The sequence below is a fragment of the Eubalaena glacialis genome, chromosome 3, assembly GCF_028564815.1.
Source record: "Eubalaena glacialis isolate mEubGla1 chromosome 3, mEubGla1.1.hap2.+ XY, whole genome shotgun sequence".
Taxonomy (NCBI): domain Eukaryota; kingdom Metazoa; phylum Chordata; class Mammalia; order Artiodactyla; family Balaenidae; genus Eubalaena; species Eubalaena glacialis.
The window spans coordinates 120,174,124-120,186,967 of NC_083718.1; the positions used below are offsets into that span (position 1 = coordinate 120,174,124).

Here is a 12,844-nt window from a genome sequence, read left to right on the forward strand (position 1 = left end):
TAGGGACTAGTATATAACATTTGCATACATTTTCAGGGTATTATACTATATTCTAAAAAACTGTTATGCTCAAGGGGCGTTGGGCCATACTGTATCAGCTTGACCTCTGGAGGGGCTGGAGGCTATGTCCACATGACCAATCCCCAATAAAGACTGTGGATGCTAAGTTTAGGGTGAGCCTCCCCAGATGGCTCCATGCATGTTGTCACATGTCTTTGCCACAGAAGTTAGTACTGTCTACACCTCCACTGGGAGAAGACAGCCGGAAGCCCTGCATGTGGAAAGCTCCAGCACTCTGCACCCTGCACCTCTTCCGTTGGCTGATTTTAATCTGTATCCTTTAGCTACAATAAACCATAATCACGAGTAAAACAGCTTTCAGAGAGTTCTGTGAGTGCTTCTAGCAAATTACCAAGCCTGAGGATGGTTTTGGAGGCTCCCAAACTTTGCACTTTGGGACCATCATTTTCCTTTGTCAATGTAGGTACTTGGGTGGAAAATTTTGAGAAACAGATCTACACCCTCATAAATTATAATCCACAATACTTATTGATCATCTACTCAGTGACAGGCACTGAGCTAGGTACTAGGAATATAAAAATGAACAAAGCACACTCCAACTCCTCCCCTGAAGGAGCTCACAGACATTGTGCTATGGGACTGGGAAAGAGTGAATAAGATAGCCATCTTCTCTGCCTCCTGGAGGTGAGTGTATCATGTAAATGAACAGGCATCCTGTGAACCTTTACACTGATACCAACTTTACTGCTTTCACTTGGGTATAATTCCCTCTGAGTTCACGAGGAGGAGTCAAAGATTTCTAGTTTCCCTTGGTGGCTAGGCACATGGTTATGTCATTTATTGTACTCAGAGAGGGAACACAAATGCAGAAGCAAGTTATACGTAAAGACAAGTTACTGATCTTTAAGTGGGTGTTTGAGACCCCAGCACGATGTCCATACATAAAGTTTAAGAGCCAAATGGAGGTTTGATCCAGAACTTGAGAGACTGGAGTTGGAGACCCGGATTTGGGAGTCACAAGCATTAAGGTAGTTAATGCCCTGGAAAGGGATGGTCTGACTTGCAACTTTGTAACACCCTCTACAGATTGTTAGTAAGTGTTGCTGAAAGCTGGTATAATATGTTGGGAAACACCAGCGTTTAAGGGCCATACAGAGCAAAGCAGGCATGGAAGGAGGCTGACAATAAGAATCCAGAGAGTTTGGAGGACCCCCAGAGTGGTGTGACGCAATACAAGAGAAGTTCCATCAAAGGAGGTTGCTCAGAGTGTGCTGGAATGAGGTCGAGCAGGAGAGGATTCACTTTGGGACTTGGTAAGTCCACTTACCCATAGAGGTCTTCCATGACGACTGAGGGGAAGCACATTGAGAGTAATTTTATTTCGAGGAAGAGATGCAGCAGGATCAGGAAGAAATCCTGGTCTCGCTGGGCAAGGGCTTTAAGGTGGCGGTGAAAAGACAAAATTTTTAGCTTTTCTGTGCCTTTCATAAATTCTTACTGAATCTGAAAGTTTGGTTGGACCACTGCCTGAGGATCTGTCTCTTCTCAGGGGTCCTCAGAAAAGAGCATTAGAAACCTCTGATTGAGGACGTGCGGGGGCCCCGCCTCCAGCCTCAGTCCTTCAGCCCGGCCGCAGGATCACGGCGCAGCCACCAGGGGGTGCAGACTCCGGGCCCATCAGCGAGACTTGGGGCGGGGCCAACTGCGGGGCGGGCCGTGGCTCGGCTTCCGGTTTCCGGCGGAGCCATCGGTAGACGCGCGCAGCCGTCATGGCAGCGGAAGAGAAGGATCCCCTGAGCTATTTCGCGGCTTACGGGAGCAGCAGCTCAGGCTCCTCGGACGAGGAGGATAACAGCGAGCCGGAGGAGACAAGTCGTAAGGCCCCGGATCCGGCGAAGTCGGCGGGCGGCTGTGGGAACAAGGCGGAGAAGCGGCTGCCTGGACCCGACGAGCTGTTCCGGAGCGTAACTCGCCCGGCCTTTCTCTACAATCCGCTCAACAAACAGATAGACTGGGAGAGGCACGTCGTCAAGGCGCCAGAGGAGGTGAGGTCCCCGACCCCGTTTCCCGATCTAGGCCCCGGCCTCCGCCCCCTTCCTCCTGAGCCCCCTCCTGGGGACCAGCTGTCCGCCCCCCACACGCAGTCACCCCCTGCGGGATGCCGCACCACCCTCTCCCACCTCCAACCCTGGGGAGCCCGGGCCCCCTCCCCCAGCCTGGTGGGTGTCAGACCGGATCCGCAGCCCCGCCCCCTTGTGAGGAGACCCAAACCTCCGCGCTCGGTGCCCTGACCCCGCGCGGAGAGGACTAACGGTGGTGACTCCCCCGCCCCCCTGCTGCAGCTTCTCCCCGAGACCCCTTCCCTTTGATGCCGAAGTGCCTGCGGTGCTGCCTCCAAGACAGTGTCTGCTGCAGCCTCCTGAAGGGGTCAGCCTTGGCGTAGTATCTCTGAGACTGGATTCTTCTTTGGTAACTAAAAGTTAATAGCTTTATTCGTATAGGGAACCCTTTGGCTTTTCACTTAATAGTGTTGTGATTTTGATGGAAAAATATGTCTTTAAACCTTAAAAAAAAAAAAAGTCAGCCTGAACAATAAGCGAACGGCAGGGAGGTGCATGTGCCCATACCGATTATAGGAACCTCGGTTCGTCACAGTGTTTCTTAATGTGTTTGCTTAACAGCCTCCGAAGGAATTCAAAATATGGAAGTCAAACTATGTACCACCTCCGGAGACCTACTCTACTGAGAAGAAACCTCCCCCTCCAGAGCTGGATATGGCAATAAAATGGTCTAACATATATGAGGACAATGGTGATGATGCCCCACAGAATGCTAAGAAAGCTAGGCTTCTCCCGGAAGGGGAGGAGACAGTGGAATCAGGTAAGGAAAGTCAGACTCCAGTGGTAATGCCTTTTGGTCCCTGTGATGAGTTTTAAGAGAACGAGATGTTTAATGAATGAAACTTAAATCTAGTCAGTTAGCAAACTGATTGTGATGGTCTTTGGATGTCTTTTGCTCTGTGTGTGTGTGTGTGTGTGTGTGTGTTTAACATCTTTATTGGAGTATAATTGTTTTACAATGGTGTGTTAGCTTCTGCTGTATAACAAAGTGAATCAGCTATACATATACATATATCCCCATATCTCTTCCCTCTTGCGTCTCCCTCCCTCCCACCCTCCCTTTTGCAGTGTTTTTGAGAAGGGTCATAAAATATTCAGGATTTAAAGTGAAATCTTTGATGTCTCAACCAGTAGTATATGTGATTTATGATGCCTTATTACTAAAGCAGCATGAGTTATTTCATGAACTCTTTGTTGTGACTGCGGTTGTGAAGTGCTGATGGCTTCATTTTATATTAAAGCAATTGTGCTTTAGAGCCAAAATTAGTGTCACAAAATGAATTTAACTGAGTATTACTACATAGTAATTAAAAATAGTAATAAGATAATGACTTAGTTGTCTTGCCTTAGTTCATAATATCATAAGTCCATCTCTGGCTTAGACTGTAAGTAATCACAGTAATCTCTGCTTCCGTACTTTTACCCACCCACCCCCTTGCCTCGCTTGTTTAAAACCCTTCACCAGCAGCAGAGTGAGCCCTCTATGATAGGCCCTGCCTTTTTCTCCACCCTCATTTCAGATGGCCCCCTTTTAGAACTTTAAGATCTTAAAATTCAAAACTGAATAGACCATGCTATTTTATGGTTCCATGCCTTTTAATATATGTTCCACCTTAGTCGGGAATGATTTTCCCTCCCTCTTTGGCTGGTAAACTCATTCATCCTTTAAAATCCAACTCTAAGAAAAAGAGAGTTGGTAATATCTAAATCTCAAATATTACCTTCCTCTAGTTAATTATTTGCTCCTCTGTACCCTGTATGTGCTAATGCTATTGATGGCACTTACCACCTTCTATGTGATTTTTTGTTCATAAGTCTGTCTGCTTTATGAAGATGAGTTCCTTAAACAGCAGGTCCAGGTGTTATTTATGTTTGTAATACAGTTTGTAGTATATTGTGAGTATTCAGTGGATGATTGCACTAAATATTTTTGACTATCATTTTTATGAAAGAGTGTGCTGGTTTTGTTAAACAAATTTCTGATCTTCCCATAATACAACTGCTACTTACTTAGCTCATTTTACAACTGCAGAGAATTTTGTTTGTTTCAAGAGAAAGGGTAACAAACTGGTAGTTCTTACTCCAATTTTTGGTTTTTTGTTTGTGTTTTTTTAAGGAATAGGATATTAATTCAGATCTAAAGTATCTCTTCACAAAATTAATGCTTGTTAATTCCAAATGGGAAAAAAATAGTAACTTCATTTTGGAGTTACTTCATTGTGGAGAAGCCTGGCAGACACCATTTTAATCAAGCGATTAAAGTGAACATCATAAATAACAGGACAAATCAAAACTGAGTGTCACTTGAACACAGCATCACGTTGGTGATGTTCCTGCCGAACACAAACACACCCAAATTGAGGGATATTCCACAAAATAACTAGCTGAATCTTCAAAAGTATCAAGGTCATGACAGTCAAAGAAAGATTGAGGAAACATTTTTGACTACAGGACACTAAAGAGATGTGACAATTAAATGCAATACACATTCTGAACTGTATCCTCTTTTTGCTATAAAGGATATTACTCTCCAGTTTTGATTCTACCTGGCTTTCCCATTTCTTTCCCTGACTTCCCAGTGTGAATTAGAAGTCTCTAGTGAAGGTACCTCTTCAGTAAATGGCATCTTTTTGGACATGCCAAATGAAGTGGACATTAAAAATACTTCATATTTTATAGTATCTTTATATAATTAATAAAAAAAACACTTTTGCATAAATTACATTTAATCCTTACAACACCTTGTGAAACCAGATAGGGAAATGTCAAAATGAGAGCTTATGTGACTTGTCCAAGATCACAAAACTAGAAAATGCCGAGCTCTAAAATAGTACCTTCACACAAGTTTTCTAATTTGTTACTCTTAGCAACCTAGTACAGAAGTGGTACATGATTCATTATTACTGTTTTGTAGACAAGAAGACAATCTCAGATTAAAGAATTGCCCAAATTCACACATCTAGGAAGAGGCAGATAGGAATTCAAATTCAGATCTTTAAATGGAAATGATGCCATATTAAACTGGGGTTTAGTCTCTTGATGTTTTGCAAGCGAGAGTGCTTGAGGAGTAGCTGTCCTGTGGGAAGAATGGCAATAAGGCCACTAGAGTTGATATTCAATCTAGGGTGTCATAGGCTGGTGCTCTCCTATCTTTGTTCCTATGTGGAAAAGGCAAGGTTTATATACCAGGACAAGCAGGTAGAAAGAATTATCTTTTTTTCCAGCTTGCCTTTTAAGTTCAGATAGCAGGAAATATGCGTGAGAGAATGCTGCTATTCCCATAGGTAATTTCTGACCTTTTGATCATATGATGGTCCTCCATTAGAAAGTGGATGTTGGCAATATCAAAAAACAAAAGCACCCCAGTGCTCAGCCAGCTTAAAGCTGGATCATAAGATTAAAAGATAATACTGAAATCTTCAATTTTGACTTTAATGTTGGTTGTTGAATGTAGCTATCTTCTTTTTGTAATGAATACCTTCCTTCTTAGAAGTGATTTTTGCCATTTCAAACTCCCATACTATGTTCACAGATCGATTTCCCAACATCTTTTTTTACCTCTTTTTTTTTTAATTCATAAAATATCTTGTATTAGAAGCTCCACATTCTTTTTTTTTCTTTTCAATAGGAGATGGAGCAATCTGCTCTCTTTTTTTTTTTTTCCAGGTGGATATATCTTTTAAATTTATTTATTTATTTTTGGCTGTATTGGGTCTTTATTGCTGCGCGCGAACTTTCTCTAGTTGTGGCGAGCGGGGGCTTCCCTTCGTTGCGGTGCGCAGGCTTCTCATTGCGGAGGCTTCTCTTGTTGTGGAGCACAGGCTCTAGGCGTGCGGGCTTCAGTAGTTGTGGCACGCAGGCTCAGTAGTTGTGGCACATGGGCTTGGTTGCTCCGCGGCATGTGGGATCTTCCCGGACCAGGGCTCGAACCCGTGTCCCCTGCCTTGGCAGGCAGATTCCTAACCACCGCGCCACCAGGGAAGTCCCTCTCTTTTTTTTTTTTTAATTAATTAGTTTGTTTATTTTTGGCTGCACTGGGTCTTCGTTGCTGTGCGCAGGCTTTCTCCAGTTGCTGCAAGCGGGCTTCTCATTGCGGTGGCTTCTCTGGTTGCAGAGCACAGGCTCTAGGCGCGCGGGCTTCAGTAGTTGTGGCTCGCGGGCTCTAGAGTGCAGGCTCAGTAGTTGTGGCGCATAGGCTTAGTTGCTCCGCGGCATGTGGGATCTTCCCGGACCAGGGCTCGAACCCGTGTCCCCTGCATTGGCAAGTGGATTCTTAACCACTGCGCCACCAGGGAAGTCACAGAAGCTCCACACTCTTAAATAATCTCATTTTTAGATTATCAGATTACTTTGTTTTTATTTTTCCTTCTCATTTTCTGCCCTTTGGCCTTTTTTGCCAGTTAACTCCTTCCAGATAAAAGAAGCTGGGAAAAATTCAAAACTCATCATAAATCCTTACTACTTATCAACACTTGTTTAGTGTTTGTAAAATGTAGATGATTAAGGCTTAGATATTTATTGTAGCTGAATTAACATGTAATTAATCCTGAAGGTCTAACTAAAGTAGCTAATGCTTGTTTTTTAAGAATTTAGAACCTTAGTTTCTATTAATAATTTAAGCTTGTTTACCTCAAGTGACATGAATTCCATAATAGAAAAATTGTTTCCTTACAAGTGCATCTGTAGTATATGGCACAGAGTAAGAAGCTCAGTAAAGTTGATGATCGGACATTTCAGGATTTTTTTTTTTAAGACAATGCCTTGTTATATCACTAGATGGCATTAGTTCTTCTGTTCAGTGACTGGTAGGAAGTTATTTTTCCAACCTCAGTAGTTTGTGTTTTTGTTGTTATTCAGTAAATGTAATAAGTGACAGATTAAAAGCAGAAGTGTCTCAGGATGGTCTTTTTAATATATGTTAACAGTGCATTTTCTAGTAGAGTTAGAAAGTAATTTCAATTTTTATATTACTACTGAAAATAATCTCAAAAGTCAAGCATAATGATAATTAAGCACCAATTAAAAAACAAAGGCCTTGGCATGTTTAAACTGTGTGCCTCATCATTTGGTTTGTAGAACAAGTATTTTTTTGTATACATGATAAACTAATGTTTAAAACTTTGCTTTGTAAATTCCTGGGATGATTCGTTGATCTGAATTGTATTTTATCATACTGGCTACATAAATCTGTAGTGCTCTATGAAATATATGAATAACATCACCATGCTGTGTTTGAAGATGCATTACCTGCTGTTGATACTAATTATTGTCCACATCAACAAAGGAAATATTCTGAGTATGGTAGTTAGCAGAAGGGAATTGAAGGCTTAATTAAGGTTTTAAGTTTATTTTTCCCATAATGAGTTTGTGATCTGAAAAACAAAACATATGAACAAACAAAACAAAACAGAAATAGACTCATTGATAACATAGAACAAACTGGTGGTTGCCAGAGGGGAAGGAGTTGGGGGACCGGTAAAGTAGGTGAAGGGGTTTAAGAGGTACAAACTTCCAGCTATACAATAAGTAAGGCACAGGGATGTAATATACAGCATAGGGAATATAGTAAATAAGATTGTGATAACTCTGTATGGTGACAGATGGTAACTAGACTTATTGTGGTGATCATTCCATAATATATAAAAATACCAAATCACTATGTTTATACACCTGAAACTAATGTTGTGTGTCAACTATAATCCGATAAAAAAAAGAATAGGACAGAGCTCCCCAGTCTCTATCAGAAGAATATCGAGAAATAACATGTAAAAAATGACTGTAAAGTCCTTTTGTAATGTGAAGTGTTAAGTAATAACAATAAAATTGGCATTGTTTGTTTTTTTGACTGTTAATAAAAGGGAAGTTGAAATGAGAAAAAAAGTTTATGTTCTGATATCAATGGCTTCCCAAATTTTTTAATATGAAGTCCCCTTTCAACATCAAAATATTTTATAGGCCACCACATGGTAGTTATTGAACTTTGAGTATCTGTTGATTGAGAAAATAAAGTACAATGAATTCAGTAATGTGCTTAAAATAAATTTGTATTTTATAAATCATAACATCTTCTACATGTTATTTATTCCATCTACATGGAGTTCTTAAAATAATGCCATGCGTTTGTTCAGAGAGATGGGAATTAGCAGCTGCTCTGTGCTACCCTGTGTTTTGTTGAAACATGTAGTTGGATTGTTTTAATTGAATAAAAGGGCCCACTGTTTCAGGTTTTACAGTATTTTTATTTATTAATTGGAAATTTTCTGTGATTACAGGTACTAATAATATTTTAGAAAAGTATAAAGGACATGGTTTTAATTTGAGGTTCTTCTCCCCTCCCCCCCAAATTCTCCATAATATGAAGTGGGGGAAGAAGTCTGTTTTTCTCTTGCCATTGGAATATTCTGACCATCCTAGGAATGGGGGAGAAAGTAGAACTACCTACATAGGACAAAATTGAAAATCCAGTTTCAGTGAAACATCTACCTTTGAGAGCCTTTTTAACTTCAAAATGCACGTGTGGGGCTGGGGGTGGGGGGATGAGATGGGGGGAGGTGTTTGTGGGGGAGGGAAAGCAGATTGGAGGGGAAAGACTAGCTGATAGACACTTACATAATGTCATGGTTAAATTGACATCTTTTTTTGTAAAAAAAAAAAAAAAAACAGAATTTGTTCCATTCTTAACGTGTAGATTATATATTTAAATATCCACCATGTATATACTGTAGAATATTTGAGAATAGCTTTATCAGAACAAATTTTGATTTTCTCATTTTAAGCTACCTTAATATAGCACTAAAGGATCGCTGTAGATTTTGTATAACACTACAGTTCAAAAAATTCCTTATTTTTACTTGCAATTTAAAATCAGAGTTCTGTAAGTTATTTTTGTGTTTTTTATTGGAAAACTTTGAAAGAAACATTAGTTGAGGATAATGATTTTGGTATAGAGTCAATGAAATTTTAATGCTTAACATTTTTTTTAAATTACTGATTGAAACTCTTCCTTTCCTATTTAAAGATGATGAAAAAGAAGAGCATACTTCTAAAAAGCGCAAAATAGAACCGGGAGAACCAACAAAGAAGAAAAAATAGAAAACAAATGACAAGAATTTTTGGACTGTGAAACTTTGTTGAAATGATTTTTTTTGGCAGATTAAATTGATATTGTAAATTATTATGAAACAACATCTCCATGAAAGTATATGTTAATTAACCTAATGGGTATTGGTGCAGGAACCTTCCACTGTAGAATTCATTTTTTATTTAAAACTTATATGTATTTAAAACTCAAATGGTGACTTGTGATTGTGAAATTGACAACACTTGGAAGCATTCCTGCTACCACAGAATTGGTGACATGCTTTGAGTTTCATCCCATGTTGACATGCCAATGTTCTATGAACCTTTTATAAAGGAGTATATTTTTAAAGTAAATATATTGTACTGTGAACTTGTAGGGTGCTTTTCAGCAGTGTTTGTATAGTGTAAATAGATCATGGAAATAAAATTACCAATATTACTATTACTGCATAAGATTAACATTTGAATATTTGTGACAAGTACCCTCTTTGCCATGTGACATTCTGATAGTGGGTATTACCATTTAGGGAGTGCCTCCTGTGTTCCAAGTGCTTTGTGCATATATTATCTCTGATCCTCAGCTTAATAAAGCAGGTATTAATAGCCTCATTTTATAATAGAGATTAATTTATCCACGGTTACACAGCTAGTGAGCAATGAATTTGAGATTTAACGCAGGACACTTGAACTCCAAAAATATCACACTAAACCACCTATCTGCCAATCAGAATTTAGTCCTCTTCGCTCAGGAGGAAACTCCTCTGCCCTCCTTATTTCTGTAATGATCCATACGTCCTGAAGACCATTAAAAATATTACTGAAAAAAAAGTCATCTTTTAGGAACTGCAGTTGCCATCTCTTCCAGGTACTTTCTGTGGTAATCAGTAGAGATCTTCTCCCCTGATTATATTACTGCACTTATCATATATGCCTTATATTATGATCATTAATTTCCCTGTTAAATAGTAAGCTTGCCAAAGATAAGGATCTTCTACAAAGAGTTGCTAGATGTAGCAAATGAAATTACGGGATATCCAGTTAAATTTGAATTTTAGATAAACAACAAATGATGTTTTAGTATATGCAATATTTGAGAAATACTTATAGTAAAAATTTATTTTTCTGCAATTCAAATTTAACTGAGTGTCTTACATTTTGTCTGGCAACCCTACTCCTATGTGTTTTCTCTATCCAGCTCCTGTTTTAATGCTTTGCATATAGTAATAAAATCAACAAGGGGTATTTCGGAAGATTGTAATCTTAGATTTGACTTCTGCAGTCCAAAATGCAGTGAAGTTATTTGTAACATTTTGAAAGATGAAAAAGAGAGGTTACATACTGCGTCAGTCTTTCCTTGATTCTTACATGCCTTTGAGAGACAAGAGTTAATTACAGGACATTATTCAGTTTTTAAAAATCCCCAGTCTGATTGTTTTCCCCATACTGGAAACCAACATTTGAAAAACTATAAAATTTGTTGAGAACATGGATCAAGTAGATTAAAGTTTGTAAAAGTCATTAAAAGTGTGCCAGTCATAGTGTCTTGTGGATTGAGGAAGGGACATGAGTATGATGGCTTCCACTATATCTTAAATTTGCAAATCCAGTTCTACAGCTGCTTATCCTCTAGGTTTACAAGTATCTGAATCCCAAAGTTGAAGTAATTGATGAGAAACTATTTATTTAAGGTTGAAATCTTTGTACATGAATAATTGGGAGGGCAGTGGTATCATGTACTAGGGAGTGGCATCAACTGGTAAAGCGTGAGTCCAATGTGACAAACAAATGGAAATATGAGGTTGTGATTCCCAAATCTGGAAAAATCTATAGTCTGGATGAATGTATTGGTGGAACAGATATCTCGGAAGTTACTGAAATATTACAAGATTTTAAAAACTAGCATGAAAATGAACCTCATACAAGAAAAAAAAAAACACCAGCAAGCCACTGTCTGAAAATCTTTTTAACCTCTTTTTACCACTCATTGTTTCAACTCCTATCTTGTATCAATCAGTTTGTGACAGAGAACAAAAGATCACTAGATCAGTCTCTAGTGGTGCTTTGAGCCTCTTTTCTAGAAGGTAGCAGAACTGGGGAGGGGAGAAACAAAATACCACTTTTCCTTGGAGGGGGTAAATATTCTGGTATTTTAAACAGGAAAGGTGGTTGCTACACTTGTGAGATTAAGCAACTGCTGGAAGATGTGCACCTATGTGAGTACAGGTCAAGCCAGTTTTAATTTAGGAGTGGGAGAGAGAATTTAGGAAGAAGGAGGCTAAATATTTTGGGGCAGTTTGACTCAGCCATTTGTATCTCAGGTTTCTTTTCAAAGTATGGCCAAGTAACAGGAGGGGAAATGAACTTGCGTATGGATTGCTTCACCTTCTGCAGAAATATCCCTGGTTGGAAAATGGACTTTCATGTCACTCTCCACATCTATCACCACATTCGAGAATGGATTTTTTCCCCTCCTTCAGAGATGTCCTGGGAACATGTCTAAGTGTCCATGTGGGTACTGTAGATAAGGTGCTGTTTGGTTCAGGTAGTGAAAACCCAGTGGAGAAGGATCTTCTAAAAATCCATGAAGATTAGGAAAATCCTCTATCCAAGTTGCTTCCTTTTTAGAGAATCAAGTCACTTGATATTTCTGATTGTTTCCTCATCTTTAAGATAAGGAAGTTAGGTCGCATCAGGCATGAAGGACTTCTGCGCAAAGACAAAATTTGAGAAAAGAACTAAGCATTCGTGGGCCATATTTTAAAATTCAAAGTATAAATAACTTTATAGAGTTTTACGGAAAACTGGAATCAAAGAACATTACTGAGAAAATATACCCTGCTTTGTAGCCATTAAGATACTAATATTACTTGGACTTGCTTCTAATCTTAACCCTTAATGCTGTGTAGTGCTTTTGAATTCACAGAGTTCAATCATATAGTAGTATTTTATTTGCCAAAAACCTAATGGGGTAGGTTTTATCATTTCTAAATTAGAGAATGGAAAATAGGCCCAGCAAGATGAAGCAATGCACGGATACACCAAGAGTTAGCTTCAGAGCTCAGGCTAGAATCTGCATCCTGTTCCATGCAAAATTTATGGAGAACCTGTTGGGTGCAAGGCATTATGATAAGAACAAAGGACTCATCTTCATTTTGGCAAAATCACATTGGCGGCCATGAGGAGGATGGATATGTAGGTTACTAGTCGAGTCAGAAAGACTAGTTGCTGTAGTCTAAATAGAGTGATAAGTGTCTGAGTGAACTAAGGCATTGGAGAAGAGACACTGATTTGAGAAATGGATAGTGCTTAGTTGGATACAATGGCTGAGAGTGAGGTTACCTTTTATTGCAAACCATGTACTTTTAATTAAAATATGAATGTAGCAATGCAGGTTTGGACATGACCTACATGTAAAACATATTGCCATACAATTCAGTTAGAAACAAGGCCCCACTGGGGATATTTGAAAAATGTAATTATTTTTATAGGTATCTGAGTGAACCCAGCAACTTTGATAAGTTAAAAACGGTGACATTTAAATCCACACTGGGCTTTAAAACATATCATTGGTGGTATTTTGGATTTTAGAGTTTCGTATCCGTAGTGAACTGCTTTCACACCTC

At 39.2% G+C, this 12,844-nt stretch overlaps 1 protein-coding gene across 1 annotated transcript; it reads left to right on the top strand.

Moving 5' to 3' along the window:
• The first annotated feature begins 1,763 nt into the window (after positions 1-1,763).
• Positions 1,764-10,292, top strand: C3H1orf52 (chromosome 3 C1orf52 homolog). Its single transcript, XM_061186383.1, has 3 exons — positions 1,764-2,066; positions 2,703-2,901; positions 9,160-10,292. Exons 1-3 carry the CDS (start codon positions 1,791-1,793, stop codon positions 9,231-9,233), a joined length of 549 nt encoding a protein of 182 aa, XP_061042366.1. The 5' UTR covers positions 1,764-1,790; the 3' UTR covers positions 9,234-10,292.
• The last annotated feature ends 2,552 nt before the right edge of the window (positions 10,293-12,844 follow it).